This window comes from Homalodisca vitripennis, chromosome 4 (genome assembly GCF_021130785.1).
Source record: "Homalodisca vitripennis isolate AUS2020 chromosome 4, UT_GWSS_2.1, whole genome shotgun sequence".
Lineage (NCBI taxonomy): Eukaryota > Metazoa > Arthropoda > Insecta > Hemiptera > Cicadellidae > Homalodisca > Homalodisca vitripennis.
In genome coordinates this window covers 133,846,212-133,859,773 of record NC_060210.1, presented here as the reverse complement: position 1 = coordinate 133,859,773, position 13,562 = coordinate 133,846,212, and the positions used below count along the sequence as shown (strand labels likewise).

Below are 13,562 nucleotides of genomic sequence, written 5' to 3'. Positions count from 1 at the left end.
TTTATTTATATAAGCTTCAGTAGTATGTCACTAATCAATCAATCTAAGTTGATTATTATTAACTTATTAACTTAATTATTAACAATTATTAACCTTACCTTTCCATCAATACAGAGAATCCCACTGAGTTGCATTATTTCCTTCATTTTACCATCTATTTCATTGGCATCTTGTACTTTAGGTTGGGCAAACATAACGGGTAAGTCGAAAGGTGGTTTGGCCTTCCGTGGCGTTCCCACTTCCACTGTAACAAACAGAAATCAGACTTAATACATCCATATTGATGTATTTTTATGATACAAACATGTGTATGACTCTACTAGTAGTCATGTTTTAATCATGATTCCTACAAAATATTAAAATGAAAAACATCAAAAAATTTTCAAAACTCATAAAACATAGACTACTGATAATTAAAACTAGGAACTTGTAAAGCCTTTTTGCTTCGGTTGTAAGATTGTAGTGCCTGCTCAGTTTTTGTTTGCCTTCAACACGTGCACAGTGTACTGTGCCGTGTGGCTTTGTTCATGTTTTACTTTTTATCCTATTGTTTTCAGATTAACGGTTTGATTAACGGCATTTCAAAATTTTAATTGACTTTGCCATGTTCTGGGCTGTGCTAGTTTATTTGTCAAGTTGCATGTATCTATGCATTTTTTAATTTAAATCTGAAGAAGAGAGTAAATAACAGTTCTTGAAAAATTGTATTTCTAATTTTTACACAACAATAATAATTAAGTCTGTAATTTAAAATCATTCAATGTAGACCAATAACAGATTTTTAATAGGAGAGTTAACGGATTTTTAAATGTTGTGGTCTATTTTGTATCTAATATATAAAAATGAATCGCTAAATGTGTTGGTAAGCGCCAATCTCGAGAACGGCTGAACCGATTTGGACAATTCTTTTTGTAAAATGTTCATTGAAATCTGAGGAAGGCTTTTATGAAGAAAAAGTTAAGAAAAGTTACCTGGAATATTTTGGAATTCAGAAAAAATTGTAGTTTTTACATTTCATAATTCAAATTAAACTGGCACTTAACAGCTGTTGACAGCTTTAGTTAGACAAACTTTCTGAAACATCTGTTTACATTTAAATTTTATCAATAATAAGTAAACAGTGCTTGATCGGTAGTGTAATGCAGATAGTAAATAAAACATTAATATATAAATTTTACTTCAGATTGCGCCAGTGACGAATTAAAATCGTCTTATGCATTACATACTGTTATAAAACTAACCTTAATGAACAAAGTTATGAATGTTTTCACATAAGTTACTTTAAACTGGTGGGCTTCCTTAACATTATGATATTACATGGCTTATGGAAAAACAGAGAAATGAATACTAACATGCCTCAACGATTCATTCTTTCCCTGGCTACAGTCCAAAAAACAAATGTAACGCAAAACTTTAATAACAATTATTTTGGAATGTTGCAAAACTTTAAAAAGGATTTCCCTCTTATACCGAAAGTACATAGTAAGTAGGTAGGACTTCCCCCTAGGTCGTAATAGGTTTTTCAGTCCTACTTATGTGTATATTTTCTTCATCAGGACAAGGCAAACTCAACTATGTCAACAAGATTTTGACCAAAATAGATTTTTGAGAACTAGATAATCGAACGTATATAGTATTTTGATCGAGGCATTATGGCAAGCTAAACTGTGACATAGTAGATAAGTGAATTTAAACGGTCTTAAGTAGGCACTTTTTAACCGAAGTAGGCATCTCAGTCCTACGTAAGTATATTTTTTTTTTCTTCATCAGAACAACAAGGCAAACTCTACTATGGTACTGGAAATATCTTAAACCTGAAATATATATATATATATATATATATATATATATATATATATATACTTGACTGGAAATATACACTTTTTGACCGAAGTAAGTTTCCGAGACCTGTGTGATCCGAGATTTGTGTTTTTTTTTTATCGGGATGACGAGGCAGATTCAGCTGTGACGTTATGTATATAATTAATTAGAACCAGACATGCTCCTACACGTGCCAAACATGATATAATAATTAAGTTAAGTTAAACTCTGATACTATTTACCACGTACTTAAATAATATCCACCTGATGTATGCCTACTTACGTTTTAAAATTTTTATAGAACTCCCATCATATTACATCATAATTGCTTTTACTAAGTAATATAAGGACTTCGGTTCTAAAGATTGCGTGCAAAGCCACGGGTAACAGCTAGTATTTTATGAAATATTTTATTGTGATATAGCTTAATGCTAAATGCAACCAATAATAACACCACCTCTTCAATTCAATATTGCCAACAAACAAAAAGTCCAATAAAAATGTATTATTCAAAAGGGTTTTTTCCATGGTTTTAAATCCTTTTGATTATTTCCAAACTGTTAATAGTTTATAACAGAATTTTACAAAAGTTTTGTGTTTTCGATGTGAACAATTAATTTCTTTTCATATCAGTCCAAGGACCCCAAAGAAGAAGTAGGTAGATTTCAAGACAGCTGAATTATTAATAATTTAATTTCATGGAATTTAGATGTATACTATATTATTAAAAACCCTTCCAGATATACAAAAAGATTATAGTTTAGAAAAAGTTATAAGCATTCCTGAACAATTTTTGTGTTTTCTCTAGGTTCGTGAATAATGGAGTTGTGAATTTTGTTTATGTTTGAACGGCCACCATAATGTAACAAAATGGCATACCACGCTAGCCTATGAACTTAGCCAAGATATTTATAAGATCAAGTTTTCTACAAAGTTTAAACTTATTTCAGCATTCCTATTACTAGTTTCTGTGGATAGAAAAATTCTTATGGGATTTACAATGGAAATAACCAGATTAGTATTGGTGTAACCACAGAACGAACACAATAAGGCTGAATATTGTAAGGCTGGTCACATGATTCCCTCCCCCCCCACCCCACATTGTGTTTCATCTGGTTCCCGTACTTATTGCGCCCATATTCCATTTTGAAGTTTCAGAACCTATTAATGTTGTTAGCAATTCAAAATGAACATTCGAGTAAAGATGGAGAAGTGGCAACCATATATCAAGTCTGCACCGACAACACCATTGATGGCTGATACCTGATATTTGCAGCAGAAAGAACAGTACAAGCAAGTAAATACCGCAGTGCACCAACATCCATTTCCTCTGACAACGCAATCACTGAAATCACAGTGAATACCATAATTTGTTCAACTAACATCTATCTAAATAAATAAATGTTCTACAAACATTTTTGCAAATAATATTTTAGTTTGACAAAGAATATTATGTTTGTCGAACACGTTCATCACAAATGTATGCCCAATCTGGACTCAGCTTAATAGATTTTACAATGTTTGCGTTGTGTTTGATGTGTTTAAAATTGTAAATGAATTAAAGATTTTGATTTTATCTGTTCATGACGTGTAAGTGATAGTTCCACGCAATGGCGGTACAGCATTCTTTACTATATTAAATAATGTTTTTGTTAAACATAGCATAACATAGGATAAAAGTATTAATTGATCTTTAAGAATTTTTCCTATCAAAGATGGGAAGCCAAAGATCTGCCAAGTCCTAAATAACTATTCTTCAGACAAGTGCCAACTTAAACAAATGAAACAATAGGTTACATACATGTGTCTATAAACAACACAAAAATAGAAAAATGGTTATTTACAATTCTCGTTATGTAACATTAGGTTAGTTATTTATGCAACCACTAACTAATGAGTTTCTGTGGCATTAAATTTAACAAGAGAATTCAATTGATACGCAATATGAGCTGATAGAATAAACCCCATAAACAACCAAATTCTCAGTAACTGCAACATTAATATACATGTTGAACTGAGTTATATACTAGCAGATTAAGATATGATTAATACAAATGATGTTTTCTCTTTAAATTGAAATGGACGTCTGGTAAAACTTATAGTTACTCTCTAACTTTTTTATGTTTGGGAAAAGCTTAGCTCATTAGAAAACAAACCAAGATAAAATGGAATGCCCTATTGAAATGGTTTTGAATGTGTACATAATTACTTTAATAAATTTAATGAATTCCTGATTCATTACTCAAAAGGGTTCAATAAGACATGATTTATCTTTTGCATAAACTTAAAATGAACGCGTTTGTTTTGGTCCATATGATAAACATATTTTTGTGAACTGCTAATGAGAATTTAAACAGGATGATAAAAAACAGCTGGCTAACGGATTGTACAAGTGAAAATAAGCTGACAATGTTTTATTAATTTGGCTTACTTTAGCCATAATCCGCCTCTTCATTTTTTTTTTTAAAACATTATAGTTTCTTCAACTCTCTTCAAAAGATTTTTATGAAATGTTTGACTAACTCACATATTTACCATTTCAAACATATTTTTAAACAAGTTCTTAAACAAACTACAAATTATTAATATTTCTTAAGAATATTATAGTTATGTGATTTTAAAAAAAAGAAAGGAAAATGAACTAAGAAATAGACTAAAATTTCATCTGTGTACATAACAAAATACTTGTATTAATCTGATGTGTGATCATCAATATAACAATTACCATCTATACAGACTATTCTGTCTCATTATTCAAAAAGGGGAATCACCTGGAACATGAACAGAAAGTGTTCCATAATAGTATTAATAATTCCAAAACTCCCCTTAGTTCCATATCACTGTCTCAAGTATAAAGACAGACGGGATTCTGCTCATGACAACAGCATTTTTAACTTCAGCCCCAAAATTGACAGCCGCCTGTACTAGCAATCATCTTTAATTTATCCGCATAAAAACAATGCTAAACCTGAAACACTAACGTTCTAATGGGTTGTGGAATTTGGGTTGGTGTTTCATTTTAAAGATATAATGCATCCAACTGCTATTTTATATTTTGAAAATATCTTTTGCGTTTTCAGAGAAAAATCTCAAACATTTGTGTACTTTGTGTAGTTTTGTATTCTACTCCAGCCATATGAGTTTTTAATGAAGGGGAACGAGAGTATAAAATCAGCTCTGAATAATCAAGCTGAACTACTGTCATCAGTGAACTACTTAACATATGATTGCAATAAGGCCACCTACGCTGATAAACTGAAAGTTAGTAACACTGTAACTAATCATAGGGACAGTGGAAATTTAATTTCACATCGAGAATCTCACAAGAACATTAACTTAAGACTACAATGGACTCAGGCTGTATGTTTATGTTCTCAGAAACAAATCACTGAGGAGTCAGTTCATCGCTCACTCAGAGTTGATGATATTGTTGTGGTAAATGACAATGATAGGTTTCAAACACAACTTACTTGCAAGAGAAGAAGATATAATTAGAAAAAAGGAAAATGGCTCAAAGGAAACTGAAATTCCTAAGAGGCCAAGACATGAATATAATACATTCTATAATGAATATAATAGATTTATCACCAGGAATTCAACTGGTAAGCATAACCTATCTATAACTGACCAAAAGAAGTTCATATTTATTTTAAGGTTCAGTGCGAATATCAAGTGTGAGGATATACGCCTTTCTAAATGAAGGAAAAAATGGAAACTATACAGTGGAAAAAATTCGAGATACCCTGACAGTTATCCTTCTTTCAAGGTGGGTGTGCCTTCATATTTTACGACAAAATTTATTCTCCAGATTTCTGGTCAGAGAATGTGGCAAGATTTGTTAAAAGGCCAAGGGAGTTATATGATAATTTAAATTCCAGAACCAAGGTAATTCTTCAAGTGACATAGTGAACCCTAATCTAACAATGTAAAAGGTAAGAGGCTTGCTCAAGATAGGTTAAGCCTTTAACTACTATTCATTAATATTCAAGGGTTGAAAAGTAAAATAGAAGAATTAGATATAATACAGAATAACAATAATAACTCTGCATTGCTGAACACTGGCTTAAATCTCATGAAATCGGTTTTTGCATTCCGGATAGACTTGCACTAGGCAAAATTTTCTGTCCCAATCAACATATTCATAGAGGTGTGTGTATTTTTCTAGCTCACCATATTTTATGTGGAAGAGTGGATCTGAGTAAATTTTGTATTGAATTCCAGTTTGAAGTTACTGGTGTTGAATTTACAGACTTAAAACATTATTATTATTATTATTTCTTTGTATAGATCACCCAATAGTGGTTCTGAACTACTTCTGCAGTCTTTAGAAGAGCTGTTGGGTATTTATTAATCCTAAAATGTAAAATTGATATTTTTGGGGATATAAACGCTGAATTCGATGTGACAACAAAGAAATGAACAGTTGAACTTTTTCTAAACACTCTTATACAATTTGGTGTGTTTTGTGTGTGTGTGAACAATAAACCAAAATGTGGTGAATTTTGTCTGGACAACATAATGTCTAATCTAAATGCTAAAGATTACAGGTGTGTTTTTGAAGCCAGATCTTTCTGATCATGATGCCTTACATTTGAAATATATCATGACTATCTACATCCAAACCAAAAAACACTCAGAATAAATGTCTCTAGAACAAGGTCTATAACAAAAGATAAAATTTGTAAATTTAAAATTGTGTTAGGTACTGAAAACTAATATTTACACAGATGGTCAGTCTACTAGTACGAATTAGTTATAGATTTTTTAACTAATTTTGAACCTGTTTAAGTATTGTTTTGCAATAAAAACAGTCGATGAAACTAGAAAGAAGACCAATGCTAAAAAGAAGCTGGATACTCTACATTGGTATACTCCTAAGCCTGCGCAAATGAAAAAGTATATTCTAATTTGTAAAGATACGTACTAAGAATAATAGTGATACACTGTTGTCATTACTAAAAAGTCTAAGATGTCACTATAGGTTAGCATTGAGAGAAGCTAAGAGACAAAAAAATGAGGAAATCATTGAGAATTCCTCTAATAAATGTAGAGCAGCTTGGACTGTCATTTAATAGAACCACTGGGAAGGAATTGCCAGCCAGCTAAGGAACTCAACCTAGCATACAACTTGTATGTTTTTAACCAATTCTTCGTCTCATCAGAGGAAGAAATAGGCTGAAAAGTCAATGCCTCAAACAATGCAGCAGTCAAATATCTGAAGAACGCTAGAATTGTATAACTGGTTTCTTGTGTTTTTTCTTATCACCTATCGTTCTTATCGTATCACCTGAAGTGAAGTGTTGAAAATAATTTTGTCATTTAATCTACAAAAGATTTTCCTTCATGCTTAAAATTGTCCAGAGTGGTAACCATAAATATACAAAAAGAATAATCTAGACTTACACAATAGCTATCAACCAGTTTCTTTGAAACCTGCCATCGGAAAGATCTAAGAAAAAATTCTGAAAATTCAGGTTTGTAATTTTTTTGAATCTTTTAAATTTACTGTCATTGTCAGCTACCGCTCTGACAGATCTACGATTCAGGCCTAGATATTATGATACAATAGTTACTCTTAGCTCTTGAAAATGGTAATTTTGATCAAGTAACCGTATGTGATCTAAGTAAAGATTCAACACTGTATGCCATGATATACTACTTGCTAAAATTATAATACTATGGTTTTCATATTAAAAATATGAAAATGTTTTTTCATGTTTTTAAAATGAATTATGCCATTCTAAAATGAAATTTAAGAATGGCTTAATTCTCATTTTCTGAAAGCAGTGAGGTATGGGCTGATAGTGTGAGAAAATTTTATTCTATGTTATCATGTTAAACAGTCATTTGACAGAACTATATCCAAAGTTTTAATTGATCCACTAATGATGTCAACTATAAAGTATCTATATAACAAGTATGTATAATATCATTGAAGAAATCGTAAATGATTTAATTTACTTGCAGGCACCTGCTTACTTTAACAGCTATTGATCTATAGGGCCTGATTCTCGCCTGTTCTAGGTGTTTCCTAATATTCATGATTCACATTCTAAACTAGCAATTACAAATATACTGGCAGACATATGTTTACTTTAGCTACTGATCTATCGGGCCTGATTCTCGCCTGTTCTAGGTGTTTCTTATAATTCATGTTTCGCATTCTAAACTAGCCATTACAAATATAATGGCAGACATCTGTTTGCTTTAACAGCTACTGATTTATAGGCCCTGATTCTCACCTGTCCCAGGTGTTAGCCATAATTCAGGCTTCCTACTAAATAATAGTACTTAATTATTCCTTTTTTATAGTAAAAGCCTCTATAGTATTGTGTTCAATGAATAACTACAACTAAAGTATAGATAGTTATTGCATAATAAATACACATATTTTTTTTAATTTTAGGTCTATATCTGGTAACGTCATTATGTCACATTATTTGTTCATCTTTTTTATTTCTTTACAATTTTTACAGTGCATTTCAATTAAACTCTGATAACTTTTTAAGCATGTTTTATTCTCATTTAAAAAACAGTATATTACAATATACATGTAAATTGCCATATATCTTAACATTTTAGAAATTGTTCCTTATTTTTTTAGAATTTTAACATTTCTTAAAAAAATTCCATATTTTACAGAAAATAAGTAACATGGATTATAAATATCCCTTTTCAGTAATATGTTTGACATATTTTACATATTTTCATTTTGTTCTAAAAAAGTTTAAATATACCAGGCCTTTTATTTTTTTAGGCAAAACATAAAATACTTTTCATTGTTATGGTTTAATTTAATTTACATTTCTGTTATGGATATTTAAGAAATTACATATAAGATAGCAATCTAACATTATAGTTACGGCACTTAACATACATTTTTCAATGACAAACAGCATTTCTTATGAATTTTTGAAAATGTGCTTCCATTCTGCCCAAAATCTGCCTGTCACCAAGCAGTTTGTAACACTACCAGTTGAAGGGTTAAGGGATTAAAATTGCAGTTGTAGGGCTGTGGAGGTGACAGCTACGTTACTGGTACACCAATTTTTTGTAAGATCTAAAACTTATCTTCTTTATATTTTGCTGTATATATTTTTGTGTGAAATATGTTGAAAAATATGAAATTATTGATAAAGTTTATTAATAAATTCAATTAAAGTTCCTAATGAATACTAAAGCATGTAACTAACACTGTATTTCTATTTAACACATTGACTGTAGTGGATGCACCTCACGACTAACCCACCTTATAGAGCTTATAGAATTTTTGCTAAGAAAATTTTCATCTTAGCTTAAACCCTGTCCATCACTACAATATTTTAGAAATAAAGGAGCATAGCGAGCCCATTACTATTACAAATACTATCGAGAGGGGTGTTAAATCAGGACTTGGACATGCACTGAATAATGACCCCCCTATTCTATGGGGATGCTAAATCAGGTGCAACAGCCAGCTGTTACTGAAATAGGGTGGTGCTGGTAACATGTTATCTCGGTAAAAGGTTACCACTTAATAATCCTGTTTCTGATACTACGTTATACCCCCCCTCTATAATGAAAGCTCGTAAAATAAAGGTGTTAAGACTTTATACTTCAAAATTGTAAAAAGTAACAGTGTTACACTGTTTTGTTTGTTACATTTTAAAAATACAATGAGCTGGATAATTTTATATTCATCATTTTAAAGTTATTACTGTTTAAGACATGAAAACAGCCAAACTAGCCTATATACTATAATTTTAAATACCTAAAACATAATTTTGTTTCTGTAGTTACGTTTATACATACCACTTATTATACTGCGGGGGTAGGGTACGATAAGCGGACCCGGTTTTTTATATCGAAATCGGCAAACGATATTACTTAATCATAATCATCGATATAATCAATCAATACTTATTATTTTGAATTATTAACTTAAATAGTATATATCAACAGCTGTAAACACTTTAAAATAATACACGTAGGGTAATATTTCAATTTTACATAAGTAATTTTAATTATTAAAAATGGCAGTCAATTTTAGAAAACTACAAGACATTGTTTTAAAAGATGATAAGACAAATAAAATATACCAATTGTTTTTGTGGCTTTAACATGTTGGACTCGTACCAAAAACCCCATTATGTGAAATTTGTGGGAAATAAACAACTGTAACTGTGAGAGGAGCAAATATGGTCGTCTTCAGTTTTCCTAATGTTTGTTATAATAATTTGTTTGACCACTATAAATATTAAATTCGGTATTTATTTACAATACCGTGACCATGAAAAATGGACTTTTTTTCATGGGTTGGGCATTTATAGCCAAGTGTTATTATCACAGGTGCATATAAACTGGGGGGAAAGTATATCATTGTATTATATTGATGCCTTTCGGGCATTATTGCATTAAAGATGGAAAATAACCGACAAAATTTTGTCGAACAACACTTGAAGGGTTAAGGATCAGGGGCATCACGTGATCTGGGATTCGACTTTTGCAAGCTCGAGTTAATTTTTTTTTCTAAAAGAGCAAGCAGTGCGCAGCACTGCGCAGCGGGCAGGCATCGTTGACAGGATTAACGTCATCATTTCAGTAAAATTGCCAGAGGTACTGTCAAAAACAGAGTTTTCAGAGGATTTCAAAAAATCGTAACTCCTTTGATTTTCGTTGCCGACGAATTTTTTCTTCACTATTGTTTTCAGGAAAAATTGTAGTTTTAAGGAAAAAAAAATGAACATACCTTTCCATGGTCACGATTTTGTAAATTGATACCTTAAATTCATATTTAAAGCATATGATTGTTACTGAGGACTATAGATACTTTTACATTGATTGATAGTCTAGGATTTGAGATGCGAATATTAGGTATCAAAGACTACATTCTTCTATATAAAAAACCGGGTCCACTTATCGTACCCTACCCTACTGCGGCTGCAGTATAATAAGAGGCCACCACCACAGTATAATCATATATCCTTAAAAACAGTAAAAAGTAACTGTTTTGTTTGTTACATTTTATAGATACACAACATAGATAGGTTATCCTGCAGCCTAGTCCTTTTATGGTTAAGTCTAGAATGAAATTACTAATTAATGCATTGGTTATAATACAGATGAGATTGTCAATAATATCTCATACACATTAGAAGTTGTATATTGGAATAGTTGATACTAGAGCTGTTAAACTATATAAATTTGATGTTTTATATTTATATAAATTATTCTGGAATTAAAATATTCTGATTGTAAATAGCATACTAAACTTGTTATAAATCTGTTTGCTACCATAGTATACTATTAGGATTAAACACAAGGACTATGACAGCAGTTCATTAATAAGTACAAGATTAACAGAAAGACTTCATTTCATAAGTTCACCAAAGGCTCTAGATTGTAATTTTTGGCAATGTAGAGGCAAGCTTGGCCTATCCAAAATATGAAGAGGTAGCTACAAGAGATGGATGATATTGGTCATACAGAAGTAAATTATCAGGGAAATAAATAAAGAAATACTCTTGTTATGTGCAACTTTGCTAAAGGGTCTAAAAATGATGCAACATATAAGCTTAAGTGCACCTTTTTAGTTACTAGGCTAGACCTAAATGGATAATATTTTGACTCTGGGAAATAACCTATTTGGTTGTTTCCAGAGATAAATTAAATATGTGCATTGCAAGACGTGAGAGATAAAAGCAAACATTTAACTAACTGGGGGAAATTAAACAACCAAATTCCAAGTTGTAGAGAACCAGAGTCAAAGTAAAGGTTACATACATATTTTGGGCCTTCTTCCAGATCCAGGTCTAGGGCTCCCCAATCCTCCACCTATCTCGGGTGACATGTGGTCTCTTTCACTAGCTTCATTTTCTCGTTGGAGACGTGCTTGCAAATCCATAATTTTGCTTTCCAAATACGAACTAGCCATTTTTACAAATTCACTTTAATAAAAACACAAGTTACATTTTTATCATTACCTACTACATCCCACGGCCTCCTTGATATTTTGTTTAGAATCCCTACTGACTGTCTGCCTCCCCAACCAAACTCAATACTTCAACATTCCAGTATAGCCAACATTATAAAACAGAAATTCATGTAATTCCCAATACATTTGTAACAAACTGTGTAAAAATTAATTTTCACGAGGACTATCAATATTTTCAAACTAATGAAAGTTTCCTACTTAAAATTAAAATTTTAATTGTATACCTTGTAATATTCACTAATAAATCAAAGTTATGTAAGGTGTATGCTGTACTGATGTATTAGTATGACTTAAGCCGCTCCCAAATGTGTGTTGAATTAACGTTTTATAGAGTCACAAAGTTTGATTATTGAACACATAATGCTATTAAGTGAAAAATGGCATTTTGTGTTAGTGATGGAAGCAGGAAAATTGTAAAAACTTAATCAGAAGCTTACAACAATGTGTGTTCGTTTATCTAAAGAAAGCCTTTATGATATGGTCAGTTACGAATTACTTGTAAATAGTAAACGTCATGTCTTCGGAGTACACTGCATATTATGCCATATCAAGGTTTATTTGATGTCGGCAGCTAGTGAAAGTCACATGCCAAGATGATGGTAACAATGAAATTCCTCGACAACAATTCTGATGAATCGTATTTACTTCCTCGAGTTCCACAACTCACAAGGTTTAATACCCGGACCTTTACATTTCATCCTGTATACAAATAGTCTTTCGAATTGTATCCAAAGAAGTGAACTGTTTATGTTTGCTGACGATACTTTACTTGTGCTAAGGGACTTCTTCATTGTCCATTTAAAAGGTTTTGGGAGTATCTTCATATGTTGAACCAAATAATGCTACGCAGTATTTGTATTTCAGTGGACACCGTCTTCGTATTAATGCTTTTAAACTAAGTTCATGAATTTTTCCACTTGCCATAAACAGAATGATTGTATTGCACTTCTAGATAAAGCTGTTATTGAAGATGGTAACGCAGTAAAACTTTTGGGGCTAATTCTTATGAAAATTAAAAAATATTCTTCTCGTATTAAAAAGGTTTCAGACAAATATTTATCTAATTTTGGGTCTAAAGAGACTACTATATTATCAAGCTCGGATATACTCCTTTCTGCGAATTTATATACCATTTTCTGAAGTTCGCTGTTGCAATTTGGGAGCTAAGAGCCAACAATCAAAGAACCTGATTTTTGTAAACCGAAATCAATTTCGTTATTGCATGAATATTGTATCTTGAACAACTTTTAATCATTAAAACATTTCCCTCTATGTAAGTTTTAAAATTATATGTTCTCGAAAAGAATGGTTTGTTTTGAGATTATTAAAACCTGTTATCTTGTTATTTTATTAACTGGGTTTTATTATTCATGCCTTTCATGGTTTTTGCTGAATATTGATAAATTAGCCAGTATCCTTTTATATACTGCATATATATGACTCGAATTAATTTATATTAAATCTAAATTTTGCTCCTGTTTTCAATCTTATTGCAGAGTTACAGCACCGATCGTAGGGAAGGCCTTTGATTTACGCTCACAAGAATTATCGCTTAAAACATACATCACTGATACGTGGCCTAAGCAGCTTTAATAATCGTAGTTGCTGAGCTGTATCGTAAACCATGATGTGTCGCACCGGCTGTGGCCAGGCGAGAGGGGGTTATTGTAGGGACAATAGTAAAAACTGGCCATCGGTTGGGTGACATTTTGCCACATTGCTGCACCGGTTGGGTAGATCGTAAAACTACCTTCATTAAAATCTCGGC

General features: G+C 31.6%; 1 protein-coding gene across 1 annotated transcript in view; it reads right to left on the bottom strand.

Moving 5' to 3' along the window:
- The window catches only part of LOC124360201 (dual specificity mitogen-activated protein kinase kinase 7-like), a 29,103-nt gene extending 17,268 nt beyond the window's left edge, over positions 1-11,835 (bottom strand). The window contains exons 1-2 of the mRNA XM_046813603.1: positions 11,584-11,835; positions 99-244 (exon numbers count right to left, since the gene is read on the bottom strand). Of these exons, the coding sequence (XP_046669559.1) occupies positions 99-244; positions 11,584-11,734 (297 nt within the window). The 5' untranslated portion in view covers positions 11,735-11,835. The remainder of the gene's footprint in view (positions 1-98; positions 245-11,583) is intronic.
- Positions 11,836-13,562: the final 1,727 nt, after the last annotated feature.